The sequence below is a fragment of the Salmo salar genome, chromosome ssa14 (assembly GCF_905237065.1).
Source record: "Salmo salar chromosome ssa14, Ssal_v3.1, whole genome shotgun sequence".
NCBI classification, from domain to species: domain Eukaryota; kingdom Metazoa; phylum Chordata; class Actinopteri; order Salmoniformes; family Salmonidae; genus Salmo; species Salmo salar.
The window spans coordinates 16,596,975-16,612,480 of NC_059455.1; the positions used below are offsets into that span (position 1 = coordinate 16,596,975).

Below are 15,506 nucleotides of genomic sequence, written 5' to 3' on the forward strand. Positions count from 1 at the left end.
CTAACTTCCTTATTATACACCCCCCCCCCCCACACACACACATGCACACGCATGCACATACACACACATACACCTATTTGTATAAGTGTGAGTCATCTGTAACCTTTGCGCCATTGCATTTGCTTACCCTTTCCCTTGGAGAATGAAGTCACAGTGGAGAGCTGCTATCTTAATGCTTATGTGATTGCTCATACAATGGTGCCATTTTCCATGCATATACAACACTATATGGAAATCAGACCAACGGGTACGTTTCCCAAACACCTTTGCCATATTCCACACCCTTATTTCCACCGTATGTTTTAACTGCAAATAGCAATCTTTTGGGAAATGAAACTATTTCAATATTTTATGTGCCCCTCTGGAAAAATCCTTATGTTTAATTTAGTGGAGTATAAAATGTAATGCGGTCAACATTTCAGAAATGTGCACTGCGCTATCGAGAGTTATGGCTATTTCTGTGTTTCAAGGAAAAAAGCAATTTCGAAACATATTCATAAAATGATGGATAAATGAAAGTCTTGCATAGTCGTAGCTACCGGTACTAACATCTGTCAAGGTCTTTTTATACAGAAACCATTTCTATCTGTTTGCAAACTCTCACATTCATGGTCATGTTCATTATCTCACATAGAAAACAAATTGTTTTAAACGGTACATTCCTACTGGACAAGATCAGGTAAATAAACCGAAATATTTATGAATGTTCTGGAAAATGTTAGGAAGGATATACAGTCAGCATTTTAAATAGTGCCCTGAGCTTTTCCTGATCGTGGTAAGGAAAAACTCTGTGTCCTACAGTATACTGTACATAGCGTGTCTACTATTAAAGTCCGTTCTGATCTATTGAAACAATCAACACTCACTCGTCACACACTTTGCTCCATCCAGAAGCACATTTAGTCTGACCATTCCTTCCATCTCTCTTCATCAGGCAGAGAAGCGACCGGCAGCGGTCGAGACGCCCAAAAAGCCCAAGACCCCCAAGAAGAAGAAGAAGAAGGACCCCAACGAACCCTCGAAGCCAGTTTCTGCCTACGCCCTGTTCTTCAGAGACACCCAGGCAGCCATCAAGGGCTCCAACCCCAATGCTACCTTTGGAGAGGTGTCCAAGATAGTGGCCTCCATGTGGGACGGCCTCGGAGAGGAACAGAAGCAGGTACGACACCTATAGTACAATGCATCCTCATACCTCCTCATACCTTTTCATATACACTTCCTTGTTGGACTTCATTAGACAGGATCAGCCCCACTCTGATGCTATAGAATAGATTATAATATACACTGAGTATACCAAACTTTAGGAACACCTTCCTAATATGGAGTTGCACCCCCTTTTGCCCTCAGAACAGCCTCTATTCGTCGGGGCATGGACTTTACAAGGTGTTGAAAAGTATTCCACAGGGATGCTGGCCCATGTTGACTCCAATGCTTCCCACAGTTGTGTCAAGTTGGCTGGATGTCCTTTCGGTGGTGGACCTTTCTTGATACACACTGGAAATTGTTGAGCGTGAAAAACTCAGCAGCGTTGCAGTTCTTGACACAAACCGGTGCGCCTGGCACCTACTACCATACCCTGTTCAAAGGCACTTCAGTCTTTTCTCTTGCCCATTCACCCTCTGAATGGCACACAGACACAATCCATGTCTCAATGGTCTCAAGGCTTAACATGTTTTATTTAACCTGTTTCCTCCCCTTCAGCTACACTGAAGTTTATTGAACAAGTGACATCAATAAGGGATCATAGTTTCACCTAGATTCACCAATTCAGTTTATGTCATGGAAAGAGCAGGTGTTCTTAATGTTTTGTATACTCAGTGTATTAGATTATAAAATAATAGAATATAAGGTTATTGTCCTCACAAAAAGAGGGAGAAAAAGTTGATGAAAAAAACCCAACATTAAATGCTTTTCACAGTTTTACAGTAGAAATAGCTAGTGGCTCTCCCTGGTCCTGTGGCTCTGCTACTGTGAATGCTACTGTGTGTTTTGACTTACAAATGGCCTCTTGACAGAAGCAAATGGAAGAGAAAGCTTTTACATATTTATTCTAGTAAGCGCCGTGCTATTGTCCTATTACATACGCGCACATGCACACACACACACACACACTCACTCACACACTCACAGAAACACATTTTCATACAAACACACACACACACACACACACACACACACACACACACACACACACACACACACACACCTCCAGTGTGGCGTAGAGCTGCACACGGAGAGGAGCATAGCAGTAAACGTGGAGGAGGATGTCTGTCTGAGGACAGGACAGTGTACTTCCTGGAGAGAGAACAGCAACAGCTCGGAGGACGGACGGACGGACAGACAGACAGACAGACAGACAGACAGACAGACAGACAGACAGACAGACAGACAGACAGACAGACAGACAGACAGACAGACAGACAGACAGACAGACAGACAGACAGATTGTGAAGAGGAACAATCTAGTTCTATATAAATTGGAAACCTTTTGAGCATTATTTAGATGCCCCCAACTTTATTAAGCATCATAATCGCTTCATAGGACATAAACACTAACCTTGGTAGAGGGGTTTCTCTCTAGGAATGAAGTCGTTCGGCAACTGAAGCACAATGTTTACTGTTCTGTCTTTTATAGGTGTACAAAAAGAAGACAGAGACTGCCAAGAAGGAATACCTGAAGCAGCTGGCAGCATACAGAGCAAGCCTAGTCTCACAGGTAGGTACCAGTACCAGACATAACCTGGGAGCTGTAGTTCTTCTACAGTGATAAATAAGTCTTCATAAGAGCAGTGGTCTGTTGACTCTGTATGACTCTGGTAATACTGTTGTGCTCTCTCTCTCCCGCTTCCATCTCTCGCTTTCCCATCTCTGTCTTTCCTACTCCTTCTCCCGTCTTCCTTTCTCTGTCCTCTCGCTGTCTTCCTCCCTCCCTCCCTCCCTCCCACCCTGTCGCTCCCTCCCTCCCTCCAGAGTTACAATGAGCCAGGTGAGGTCAAAGTGTCCCAGGCCTCTTCCATGCTGGGCCCCAAGCCCCCCGTGTTCCCCGGATCAGGCCACCAGCACCCCCAGCAGCACCCCCACCCCCATCACTCCCACCCCAGCCTCTACATGAGCCACCCCTACCATCACCAGAGCCACCACCCCCACCCCCACCACCAGCAACAACAGTCCCAGCAGCACCAGGCCGGCCTCAGCCCCCACCTGTCCCCCCTCCAGGGTCTCTCCCGGGGGGTGACCCCCCGGCCCAGTGGACCCCATTCAGGTGGGGTGTCTCTGGGCAGCATGGCGGCGGTGTCTCCCCCTCCTTTCCAGATCAGCCCGCCGCTCCACTCCCACTCCCACCTAGGAATGCACCATCAGCAACAGCTCGGAGGACACCCGCTGTCTCTGCACTCACCCTCAATGGGACAGGTTAGTTGAACAGACACACACACACACACACACATACACACACATGCCCAAATGCATAAAAACACACTCAAAATCAAATCACATTTTATTTATTACATGCGCCGAATACAACAGGTGTAGACTTTACCGTGAAATGCTTACTTACAAGCCCTTAACCAACAATGCAGTTTTGAGAAAAACAACAGTTAAGGAAATATTTACTAAATAAACCAAAGTAAAAAAAAAAAGAACAAGTAACACAATAAAATATCATTTACGAGGCTATATATACAAGGGGTACCGGTACCGAGTCAATGTGCGGAGGTACAGGGTAATTGAGGTAATAAAGTGACTATGCATAGATAGCAACCGCGTAAAAAAAAAACTGGGGGTCAATGCTAATAGTCCAGGAAGCCATTTGATTAGCTGTTCAACAGTCTTATGGCTTGGGGGTAGAAGCTGTTAAGGAGTCTTTTGGACCTAGACTTGGCACTCCGTTACCCCTTGCCGTGCGGTAGCAGAGAGAACAGTCTATGACTAGGGTGGTTGGAGTCTTTGACAATTTTTAGGGCCTTCCTCTGACACCGCCTGGTATTGAGGTCCTGGATGGCAGGAAGCTTGGCCCCAGTGATGTACTGGGCCGTACGCACTACCCTCTGTAGCGCCTTGAGGTCGGATGCCGAGCAGTTGCCATACCAGGTGGTGATGCAACCAGTCAGGATGCTCTCAATGGTGCAGCTGTAGAACTTTTTGAGGATCTGAGGACCCATGTCAAATCTCCTGAGGGGGGATAGGTGTTGTCGTGTCCTCTTCACAACTGTCTTGGTGTGTTTGGACCATGTTAGTTTGTTGGTGATGTGCACACCAAGGAACTTGAAGTTCTAGACCTGCTCCACTACAGCCCCGTCGATGAGAATGGGGCGTGCTCAGCCCTCCTTTTCCTGTATGCCACGATCATCTCCCTTGTCACATTGAGGGAGAGGTTGTTGTCCTGGCACCACACTGCCAGGTCTCTGACCTCCTCCCTATAGGCTGTCTCATCGTTGTCGGTGATCAGGCCTACCACCGTTGTATCGTCGGCAAACTTAATGATGGTGTTGGAGTCGTGCTTGGCCACACAGTCGTGGGTGAACAGGAAGTACAGGAGGGGACTGAGCACGCACCCCTAAGGGGCTCCAGTGTTGAGGATCATCGTGGCAAATGTGTTGCTACCTACCCTCACCACCTGGGGGCGGCCCGTCAGGAAGTCCAGGATCCAGTTGCAGAGGGAGATGTTTAGTCCCAGGGTCCTTAGCTTAGTGATGAGCTTTGAGGGCACTGTGGTGTTGAACGTTGAGCTGTAGTCAATGAACAGCATTGTGGCCCAGGTGAGTTCAACACACATGCAAAAACACACACTCAAGTGCGCACACACACACACACACACTGTACATATTATGCATATTGTGGTTATACACTCAGACACGGCCACCTACAATGTACAGCTTCAAACACTTTACACATACTGTACATACATACATGATGCAAGCACATGAAATGGAGAGTATGATGGGCGTGTATGTTATTGACCAGTGGTTCTCAACTGGTTTTGCCTCGGGACCCAAATTGAACCATGTTGTCTCAGTCGCAATCCAATATGCGCGTCACGATTTTTTTGGTGTTGCCAAAATGCAATCTGGAAAACTATGTTTAATGCTATATTGATAGTAAATTCACCAATTATATGACAAGGGAACAACAGCCCCACCTTTTTGCATTGTCATTAATTCCATTTTGCCCATATTCTTTATGAAGAATGTTAAGTTCACTGGTTTACGACCACAACATCAACCAAATCCGCTAAATAATGTTGCTAATAACTCTATATTGAAAATACTGTGATTGAAGAAAAATAGTTCAGAGGTTAAATTATTTAAAAAATGTAAAATCTCTACATACTTTCTACCTGACGTTAGTTGTTTAAGTTGAGACTGCAGTATTTTTCACAAAAAGTCAGTAAATAAATGTTTTAGGTATTTTTGTACTGAGGCACTATGGACCCGTCCAAAACCTCGAGCCACCGGTTGAGAATCACAGTTATAGATGATTCATTTCAATGTTATTTACAATCATATCCGGTCCCTTCATGTGCCAGAGATTGAAGGCAAGATAGGATGTATTCACACTTTACTGCCAGTCTAATACTGTACATTCACATTACACACACACTCTCTCTCTCTCTCTCTCTCTATCCCTGTTTTTCCTTTTCTCTCAAAAACACAACTCCCCTACACATGCCACACACACACACACACACACACACACACACACACACACACACACACAATCCCCCATTTTCCATTTTCTCCCAGTAATAAACAAATGCATTAGGCTGAGGATGTTATGTAAGGGCACCAACAGCAGTACATTGAGATTGATGAATGCATCAGTGGTGGAGACAAAACGCCAGGCAGGCAGGGCTATCTGATGAAGCCAGTCTAGCAGACAGGACAGGACACATACACAGGAAATGAGATGAGTTCTCTGTAGGGGCTAGTCAACAACGCAGATTGGAAAAAGGGAAGTGGACCTCTCTCTCTCTCTCTCTCGGCTTTCTCACTCTCTGGACCTTAGATACAGAATACATACAAGAATGCAAACTGTACATCTGAATTGTATTTAAAAAGCAACTGACCCCTTCAGAGGATAAATCACCCATCCGTTTCTATGCGCAAAAACACCAAGATTCGCTGCCTCACTAATGCAACAGACAAGTTGTCCTGAGAAAAACAACAACAAATGAACCACAGAGGATATATCCGAGAGAGGGCTCGGTATAACATTAGATGAGATGTTACTACGGGATCAGCTTTACTCCCTGTACAATCTAACATGAACCGCTCTCTTTTCCCTTTAGGGAACTACTTTTGACCAGAGCTCCATAGGGTGGTGTCATTTGAGAGGGACATTAGTTTTATAAGAGGACTAGGTTATCAGGTATCAACGGGACCAGGTCGTTATGGAAACAGATATCCAGGGGAACAGGTGACATACCTCTTGAGTGAGAGAGAACACTCACCTCCTGATCTCCTGAGCGTGGTACTTAGAATGAATAACAAAACTAGGGTTTGTGGGAGATTCTAGGTAAAGGTGTTGGAACTCACTTCCTAGACGAGTTATATCAATATGGAGGTTACTCAACATATCCTAGTAGTTAGACTATGTTCCACCACTCTTACCTGTCCAATGTGTTCAGATTATTTAACCTTCTTAGAATATATAATATAAAGGAAAGGTAGCATGTTGATACTGTACACTCTTAGATAAAAAGGTGCTATCTAAAACCTAAAAGGGTTCTTCGGCTGTCCCCAACCCTTTGAAGAACCCTTTTTGGTTCCAGGTAGAACCCTTTTGGTTCCAGGTAAAAAACATTTTGGGTTCTACATGGACCCCAAAAAGGTTCTACCGGGAACCAAAAAGGTTCTACCCGGAACCAAAAAGTGTTCTACATGGAACCAAAAAGGGTTCCCCTATGGGGACAGCCGAAGGACCCTTTTGGAACCCTTTTTTCTAAGAGTGAAGCTTTGAGACTGTAGACTTGAGGTACAGTATTCACTAAGCATGTGGGAATCGTTGTTTTTTTTAAGAGAGGGAACTGCCATTTATCTACTCTCAGCAGGCAAATGAACTGTTGCTGATCGAAGAAGAAAAAATAGGGAGAGGGAGAGGGGGAGGGAGAGGGGGAGGAGGGTGTAGAAGGGTGCCTCAGTCTTCATACAGATTAGAAATATGAATTTGTCTGAAGTCCAATTTTAGATGAGCTGCTTGTATGGGGCTGCCTGCATGGCTGTGTCAGTCCATGGAGAAAAGGGGGGAAGAATGGTTAAACAGAGGTTTGGGTTTGGTTGCCACTAAGCCCCCAGCGCTCAGATCCCTCTTTTATTGGGGACTTTTAAATCCCACGGGGAGTAATAATCCTCCCTTGCTCAATTTTGCATATTTTGTTGGGGAGAGAGCGCAAAACAACAAAAAACACCAGGGCTGAAACTTTTTCCCTTAGTTAATAGAGTAGGGAAAGGGGGGGAGGGGAGGGGGGATGGGTGACAGAAAGAGAGAGAGAGAGAGAGAGAGAGAGATAAAAAAGGGGCAGATGGGGCCTTTGTGATGGAGTGAAGGAGAAGAATTTGTGGAACAATGCCTGAATAGGTAAGAGTCTGAGGAGGAGAAGAGAACTCAGCCACCTGCTGTCCCCTCTCTTTCAGAGCAGAGCTCGCAGCGTAGCGCCCAGATTCACTTCCCTTTCATACGTAGTCTCTCTCTCTCTCTCTCTGTCTGTCTGTCTTTCTATCTCTCTGTCTCGCCCTCTGTCTTTCTTTCTCTTTCTGTGTCTTTCTCTGTCTCTATTTCTTTCTCTCCCCCTCTCCTCTATCTGTCCCACTCCTCCCTCCTTCCCCCAAACCAAAAAAGACAAACACTTCAAGAAACCCCAACATTAAAATATCTGCTCCCCTAATTAAAATAACTACTCCATTTTTACTCCCCATCTTCCGTCTCTCCCGCTTCCCCAGCTGGTTAGGCTCCACCTCCTCAGAGTACACTCCCAGGTCTACCATTGACTCGCTATAGGGAAGCTCAGTCAATAACCAACTGCCAACAATGACGATGCCCTCATGAGTCATCGTGTTTTGACCAATGTCTACCACAGCTCGTTTGAATAGTGTCATACTATAACATAACATAGGAGGTCATTATTTGATGAATTGATTCGTATATATCTGTGTGCAGCAGCGCTATAGAGAAGTCTGCAAATACTTTCCCATCCACAGTATCCACAGATACGTTATCCACAAGCTAGCTGATCTGTTGGTCTCACACACCACAGCACGCGACTTGTATTGGCTGTCATTGGCGTTTTGTTGTTGTCAGAGACATCAGTGTCGTGGGAATTGCGAGCTGTGGACTCAGACTCTATAACCACTTGTGAGATTCTAACCATCTGTATGTAAATGCAAGGCGCTCATCCTCTTTTGAAGGATAATTCTCCAAGTCCGGCTTATGAAAGTCTGGCTTATGATTATGTGCACATATGTACATGCTACACTGATGCACTTTGCTACGGAAATACATACGAGTTTGATATACTCAGACAACGTTTCGACTCTTAGGTCTTCATCATGACTGACATTAGAACCATAGAATTCAATAGAATGCATCTCCTGGTGCCATTTATTCTAAATAGACTGATTTGTAATTCATCCATGACCAAGATGGCTGCCATTATTGACACATTCTAAAGTCTATTGCTTATTTCACTGGTCATTGTATGTACACTACATGGCCACTTGCTCGTCGAACATCTCATTCCAAAATCATGGGCATTAATATGGAGTTCGTCCCCTCTTTGCTGCTATATCAGCCTCCACACTTCTGGGAAGGCTTTCCGCTAGAAGTTGGAACATTGCTGCGAGGACTTGCTTCCATTCAGCCACGAAAGCATTAGGGCATTGATGTTGGGCCATTAGGCCTGGCTCGCAGTCGGTGTTCCAATTCATCCCAAAGGTGTTCGATGGAGTTCAGGTCAGGAATCTGCGCAGGCCAGTCAAGTTCTTTCATACCGATTGAGAAATCATTTTTGTATGGACCTCGCTTTGTGCAGAGGGGCATTGTCATGCTGAAACAGGAAAGGGCCTTCCCCAAACAGTTGCCACAAAGTTGGAAGCACAGAATCGTCTAGAATGTACTGCATGCTGTATTATTAAGATTACCCTTCGCTGGAACTAAGGGGCCTAGCCCAAACTATGAAAAACAGCCTCAGGCCATTATTCCTCCTCCACAAAACATTATACAGTGAGGGGAAAAATATTTGATCCCCTGCTGATTTTGTACGTTTGCCCAATGACAAAGAAATGATCAGTCTATAATTTTAATGGTAGGTTTATTTGAACAGTGAGAGACAGAATAACAACAAAAAAATCCAGAAAACCGCATGCCAAAAATGTTATAAATTGATTTGCATTTTAATGAGGGAAATAAGTATTTGACCCCTCTGCAAAACATGACTTAGTACTTGGTGGCAAAACCCTTGTTGGCAATCACAGAGGTCAGACGTTTCTTGTAGTTGGCCACCAGGTTTGCACACATCTCAGGAGGGATTTTGTCCCACTCCTCTTTGCAGATCTTCTCCAAGTCATTAAGGTTTCGAGGCTGACATTTGGCAACTCGAACCTTCAGCTCCCTCCACAGATTTTCTATGGGATTAAGGTCTGGAGACTGGCTAGGCCACTCAAGGACCTTAATGTGCTTCTTCTTGAGCCACTCCTTTGTTGTCTTGGCCGTGTGTTTTGGGTCATTGTCATGCTGGAATACCCATCCACGACCCATTTTTAATGTCCTGGCTGAGGGAAGGAGGTTCTCAGCCAAGATTTGACGGTACATGGCCCCGTCCATCGTCCCTTTGATGCGGTGAAGTTATCCTGTCCCCTTAGCAGAAAAACACTCCCAAAGCATAATGTTTCCACCTCCATGTTTGACGGTGGGGATGGTGCTCTTGGGGTCATTCAGATCATTGAGATCATTCATCATGACCCTCCCGTGTAGTTCTGGGCTGATTCCTCACCGTACATGATCATTGCAACTCCACGAGGTGAGATCTTGCATGGAGCCCCAGGCTGAGGGAGATTGACAGTTCTTTTGTGTTTCTTCCATTTGCGAATAATCGCACCAAATGTTGTCACCTTCTCACCAAGCTGCTTGGCGATGGTCTTGTAGCCCATTCCAGCCTTGTGTAGGTCTACAATCTTGTCCCTGACATCCTTGGAGAGCTCTTTGGTCTTGGCCATGGTGGAGAGTTTGGAATCTGATTGATTGATTGCTTCAGTGGACAGGTGTCTTTTATACAGGTAACAAGCTGAGATTAGGAGCACTCCCTTTAAGAGTGTGCTCCTAATCTCAGCTCGTTACCTGTATAAAAGACACCTGGCAGCCAGAAATCTTTATGATTGAGAGGGGGTCAAATACTTATTTCCCTCATGAAAATGCAAATCAATTTATAACATTTTTGACATGCGTTTTTCTGGATTTGTTTTTGTTATTCTGTCTCTCACTGTTCAAATAAACCTACCATTAAAGTTATAGACTGATCATTTCTTTGTCAGTGGGCAAACGTACAAAATCAGCAGGGGATCAAATACTTTTTTCCCCTCACTGTAGTTGGAACTAGGAAAACTGTTCACCTGGCATCCGCCAAACCCAGATTCGTCCGTCGGACTGCCAGATGGTAAAGCGTAATTCATCACTCCAGAGAACGCGTTTCCACTGCTCCAGAGTCAAATGGTGGCGAGCTTTACACCACTCCAGCCGATGCTTGACATTGTGCATGGTGATCTTAGGCTTGTGTGCGGCTGCTCGGCCATGGAAACCCATTTCATTAAGTTCCCGACGAACAGTTAATGTGCTAACGTTTTTTCCAGAGGCAGTTTGGAACTCGGTAGTGAGTGTTCCAACCGAGAACAGATGATTTTTACGCACTCGGCTGTCCAATTCTGTGAGCTTGTGTGGCCTACCACTTCGCAGCTGAGCCGTTGTTGCTCCTAGACGTTTCCACTTCACAATAACAGCACTTACAGTTGACCAGGGCAGCTCTAGCAGGGCAGAAATTTGACAAACTGACTTGTTGGAAAGGTGGCATCATATGACGGTGCCACGTTGAAAGTCATTGAGCTCTTCATTCTACTGCCAGTGTTTGTCTATGGAGATTGCATGGCTGTGTGCTTGATTGTATACACCTGTCAGCAACGGGTGTGGCTGAAATAACCGAATCCACTAATTTGAAGGGGTGTCCACATACTAGTGTATCTCTATGAGTAGAATAACACAGATAACACTGGAAAATATGATATCTAATGGTAGACTTTAAAAAATATGTTTTTGTTTTCCAGGGATTCCCTCTCCAATCAGATTTCCAGAACATGCTCAACTCGTCCGGTGGGCAGGGACTGTCCCCATCCATGGACTACAGACAGGTGTGTCGGAATGGGCCCAACCAGCACCTCGACTGGACCAGCGAATACTGTGGCAATGGGTAGAAATACTCATCCTTATTTTATATATATTTTTTTTTGATTTAACCTTTATTTACAGTTGAAGTCGGAAGTTTACAAACACTTAGGTTGGAGTTATTAAAACTTGTTTTTCAACCACTCCACAAATTTCTTGTTAACAAACTATAGTTTTGGCAAGTCGGTTAGGACATCTACTTTATGCATGACACAAGCAATTTTTCCAACAATTGTTTACAGACAGATTATTTCACGTATAATTCATTGTATCACAATTCCAGTGGGTCAGAAATGTACATACACTAAGTTGACTGTGCCTTTAAACAGCGTGGAAAATTCCAGAAAATGATGTCATGTCAGATAGGCAAATTTACATAATTTGAGTAAATTGGAGGTGTACCTGTGAATGTATTTCAAGGCCGACCTTCAAACTCAGTGCCTCTTTGCTTGACATCATGGGAAAATCAAAAGAAATAAGCTAAGACCTCAGAAAAAAAATTGTAGACCTCCACAAGTCTGGTTCATCCTTGGGAGCAATTTCCAAACGCCTGAAGGTGCCACGTTCATCTGTACAAACAATAGTGCGCAAGTATAAGCACCATGGGACCACGCAGCCATCATACCGCTCAGGAAGGAGACACGTTCTGTCTCCTAGAGATGAACATACTTTGGTGTGCGAAAAGTGCAAATCAATCCCAGAACATCAGCAAAGGACCTTGTGAAGATGCTGGAGGAAACAGGTACAAAAGTATCTATATCCACAGTAAAACGAGTCCTATATTGACATAACCCGAAAGGCCGCTCAGCAAGGAAGAAGCCACTGCTCCAAAACCGCCATAAAAAAGCCAGACTACGGTTTGCAACTGCACATAGGGACAAAGGTCGTACTTTTTGGAGAAATGTCCTCTGGTCTGATGAAACAAAAATATAACTGTTTGGCCATGATGACCATCGTTATGTTTGGAGGAAAAAGGGGGAGGCTTGCAAGCCGAAGAACACCATCCCAACTGTGAAGCAGGGGGGTGGCAGCATCATGTTGTAGGGGTGCTTTGCTGCAGGAGGGACTAGTGCACTTCACAAAATAGATGGCATCATGAGGGAGGAAAATTATGTGGATATGTTGAAGCAACATCTCAAGACATCAGTCAGGAAGTTAAAGCTTGGTCGCAAATGGGTCTTCCAAATGGACAATGACCCCAAGCATACTTCCAAAGTTGTGGCAAAACGGCTTAAGGACAACAAAGTCAAGGTATTGGAGTGGCCATCACAAAGCCCTGACCTCAATCCTATAGAAAATTTGTGGGCAGAAATTAAAAAGCGTGTGCAAGCAAGGAGGCCTACAAACCTGACTCGGTTACACCAGCTCTGTCAGGAGGAATAGGCCAAAATTCACCCAATTTATTGTGGGAAGCTTGTGGAAGGCTACCCAAAACGTTTGACCCAAGTTAAACAATTTAAAAGCAATGCTACCAAATACTAATTGAGAGTATGTAAACTTCTGACACACTGGGAATGTGATGAAAGAAATAAAAGCTTAAATAAATAATTCTCTCTACTATTATTCTGACATTTCACATTCTTAAAATAAAGTGGTGATCCTAACTGTCCTAAGACAGGGAATTTTTACTAGGATTAAAAGTCAGGAGTTGTGAAAAACTGAGTTTAAATGTATTTGGCTGAGGTATATGTAAACTTCCGACTTCAACTGTAGTATGACAAAGCAGAATGGAGAAACATAGCAGATATGAGAGTATGAATGGAGTTCATATTCAGATTGACCTTTTGGGCTGGTTTCCCAGAAATAGATGAAGCCCAGTTATGGGCTAAGAAGTTCTTTGAAATTAGATTCTATTTGTATTCCAGGAGGAATCGTTGACCAGGAAACTAGCCCTTTATGTATTGCTAAACATTTATTAATTAGAACAGTTGCTAACTGAAGTTTCTATCAATCATTCAAATTGTATTTTAAATGTGTTTCATAACACAAAGTCTGTTAAGAGACATTGATTGATTATTATCGATTGATTACTATTCATTATTATTTGTCATGGTTCCTCTCTGTTATCTTCCTTCAGAGCTCTGCAGAGAGACAAGCCTCTGTTCCTGACCTGATCTGACCTCTAACCTCTACACACCTTCACGCAACCAGACCCGCCGGTCCACATTCAGTCCCACTCTTTATTCACTGAACCAAGGCATGATTACCCTCTCCCCCAGTAGAAAGTCCTTGACCACCACCCCCCACTCTGGCTCAACCATCTGACCAACTGACCGTCACTCAAAAACAAGAAAGACATAAGCACATATGGCAAAACATCCATATTTTGATATTTGTGGTTCTTTATGATCTACCTTGAAAAAAAATCATACTGATGTCATGAGTGGGTTTTGGATAGTTTTGTAACAAACACCCTTCCCTGATGTTAGATTTAAAAGAAAATGTAAAGTTCTGGACTTTTTAATTGTTGGCCATAAAGGCAGAAAGAAAATGTGCTCAAAGAGTTGAACGGTTAGGCAGCACTGCCATATCTACTGATGGTTCGTTGGATCGTTACTGATATATCGTTGGATTGTGTTTTGAGGAAGACAAGCTGATGACCATTTTTTGATTGTGACCATTGTTCAAATCCCAGAAGTTAATTTAGCACTTAGGGGCTTTGGGGTCTTTTTTTCCCCACACATAGCAAGATGTAAACCAAAACCCCAAACTAACAGACTTTTTGAAAGGAAAGACAAGATGTTTTAGCCTTTGAAAGAAATTAACAAAGAACACGTGTTATATTTCTATCAGTCTTTCCCTATGTCTCTCTGTCTCTCTCTCTCTCTCTGTCTCTCTCTCTCTCTCTGCTACTGGACTGCCTTAGAGACTGCTGTGTGTCTTTGAGCAGAGTTGTGTTGCTCTTTCTAAACTGATGATGATGATGTTCATAGGATCCTCTGTGGACTATGCCTCGGCTGGTTAGTGTAGCCATCACCTCAAGCTGTACATAGATTTTTGTTTTACTCTTCCTTCTAGAGTATAAAAACAAAAGCTTTTTTTCCCAAGTGCAGTGTGATTGTGAATTGGATCACACCGGTTTTAATTTAACTATCAAAGAATAAGGGAAATTGATTGAACAGCTTTTCTAGCTGTTTGGATTTTATTGGGCGTAGGAATTGTCAATATAATGATATTTGTAAGATAAAACTTGGTAAATCAGTTGTTTGCATCCTCTGAAATAACGTCGTAAACGTTGGCTGCCCTTTACCTGGAAAACTCTCACAAAATGTGAGTTTTGTGAGAGTAGGCAAATAAAAACAAGTTTAATTTTGTACAAGGACAAAATCCTTTTTTTTGGTACAACTTCTGGGCATATTGATTATTGTCATCAAACTCCTGTATCTGAGGTTGTTTTTCTTTATCAGCAGAAAGTGTCTGATAATGAGAGAAGGAGATTGGTAGAGACAGATTGGTAGAGCGGCGATATATAACCCTGACATCTGGCTTGTCATCGCTCTTCTGATCACTCCGTCACTCTCTCTCTCTCTCCATCAAGTCTGTTCATCATGCTGCGCCTATTTATGAAACAATAACAGTAGGTGTTTTTTTAAAGTCCTTATGTTTAATAGTGTTGATGATGGCTGTCTTCTCTGTTCCATTTGGGTTTCTTTCTTTTGGCAGAAAAACGTCTCCAGGCAACAACAATGTGAAGAATTGTATTCTTATTTTTAGTTTCTAATGTGTTTGAAAGAAATAAAGTCAAACCTGCATTTTTTTGTGCAGTAATCACTCACTTTTGGATTCCCTGTGTTTTTATTTCAACCTGTTGTGCCTGAGGGGTTGGGAGAACATAGACAACCAGAGTCCTAATTGTGTATATCCTTGTCTCAGAGTTTGAGAGTAGGTGTCGACTAAAAGTAACAATTTCAGCTTTATCGTGAAGATTAAAATACTTCTATGAAGATGTTTTGTTTTGTTACTGTAAACCAGTAGTTATGGGGATTTAGTTTGAGTTGGATTTATTTGCACCAAAGAAAACAAGTGATAGTCAACAATACAGATTTTTTTTTTTACGAAAAAGAAACGAGGTGCAGGTTTGG

The 15,506-nt window shown here is 43.5% G+C and overlaps 1 protein-coding gene across 2 annotated transcripts in view; it reads left to right on the forward strand.

Moving 5' to 3' along the window:
- The window catches only part of LOC106568871 (thymocyte selection-associated high mobility group box protein TOX), a 58,344-nt gene extending 43,145 nt beyond the window's left edge, over nt 1-15,199 (forward strand). For both annotated transcript variants that reach the window (XM_014139627.2, XM_014139626.2), the window contains 5 exons: nt 935-1,159; nt 2,636-2,716; nt 2,971-3,411; nt 11,307-11,449; nt 13,502-15,199. In XM_014139627.2, the coding sequence (XP_013995102.1) occupies nt 935-1,159; nt 2,636-2,716; nt 2,971-3,411; nt 11,307-11,449; nt 13,502-13,538 (927 nt within the window). In that variant the 3' untranslated portion in view covers nt 13,539-15,199. The remainder of the gene's footprint in view (nt 1-934; nt 1,160-2,635; nt 2,717-2,970; nt 3,412-11,306; nt 11,450-13,501) is intronic.
- Nucleotides 15,200-15,506: the final 307 nt, after the last annotated feature.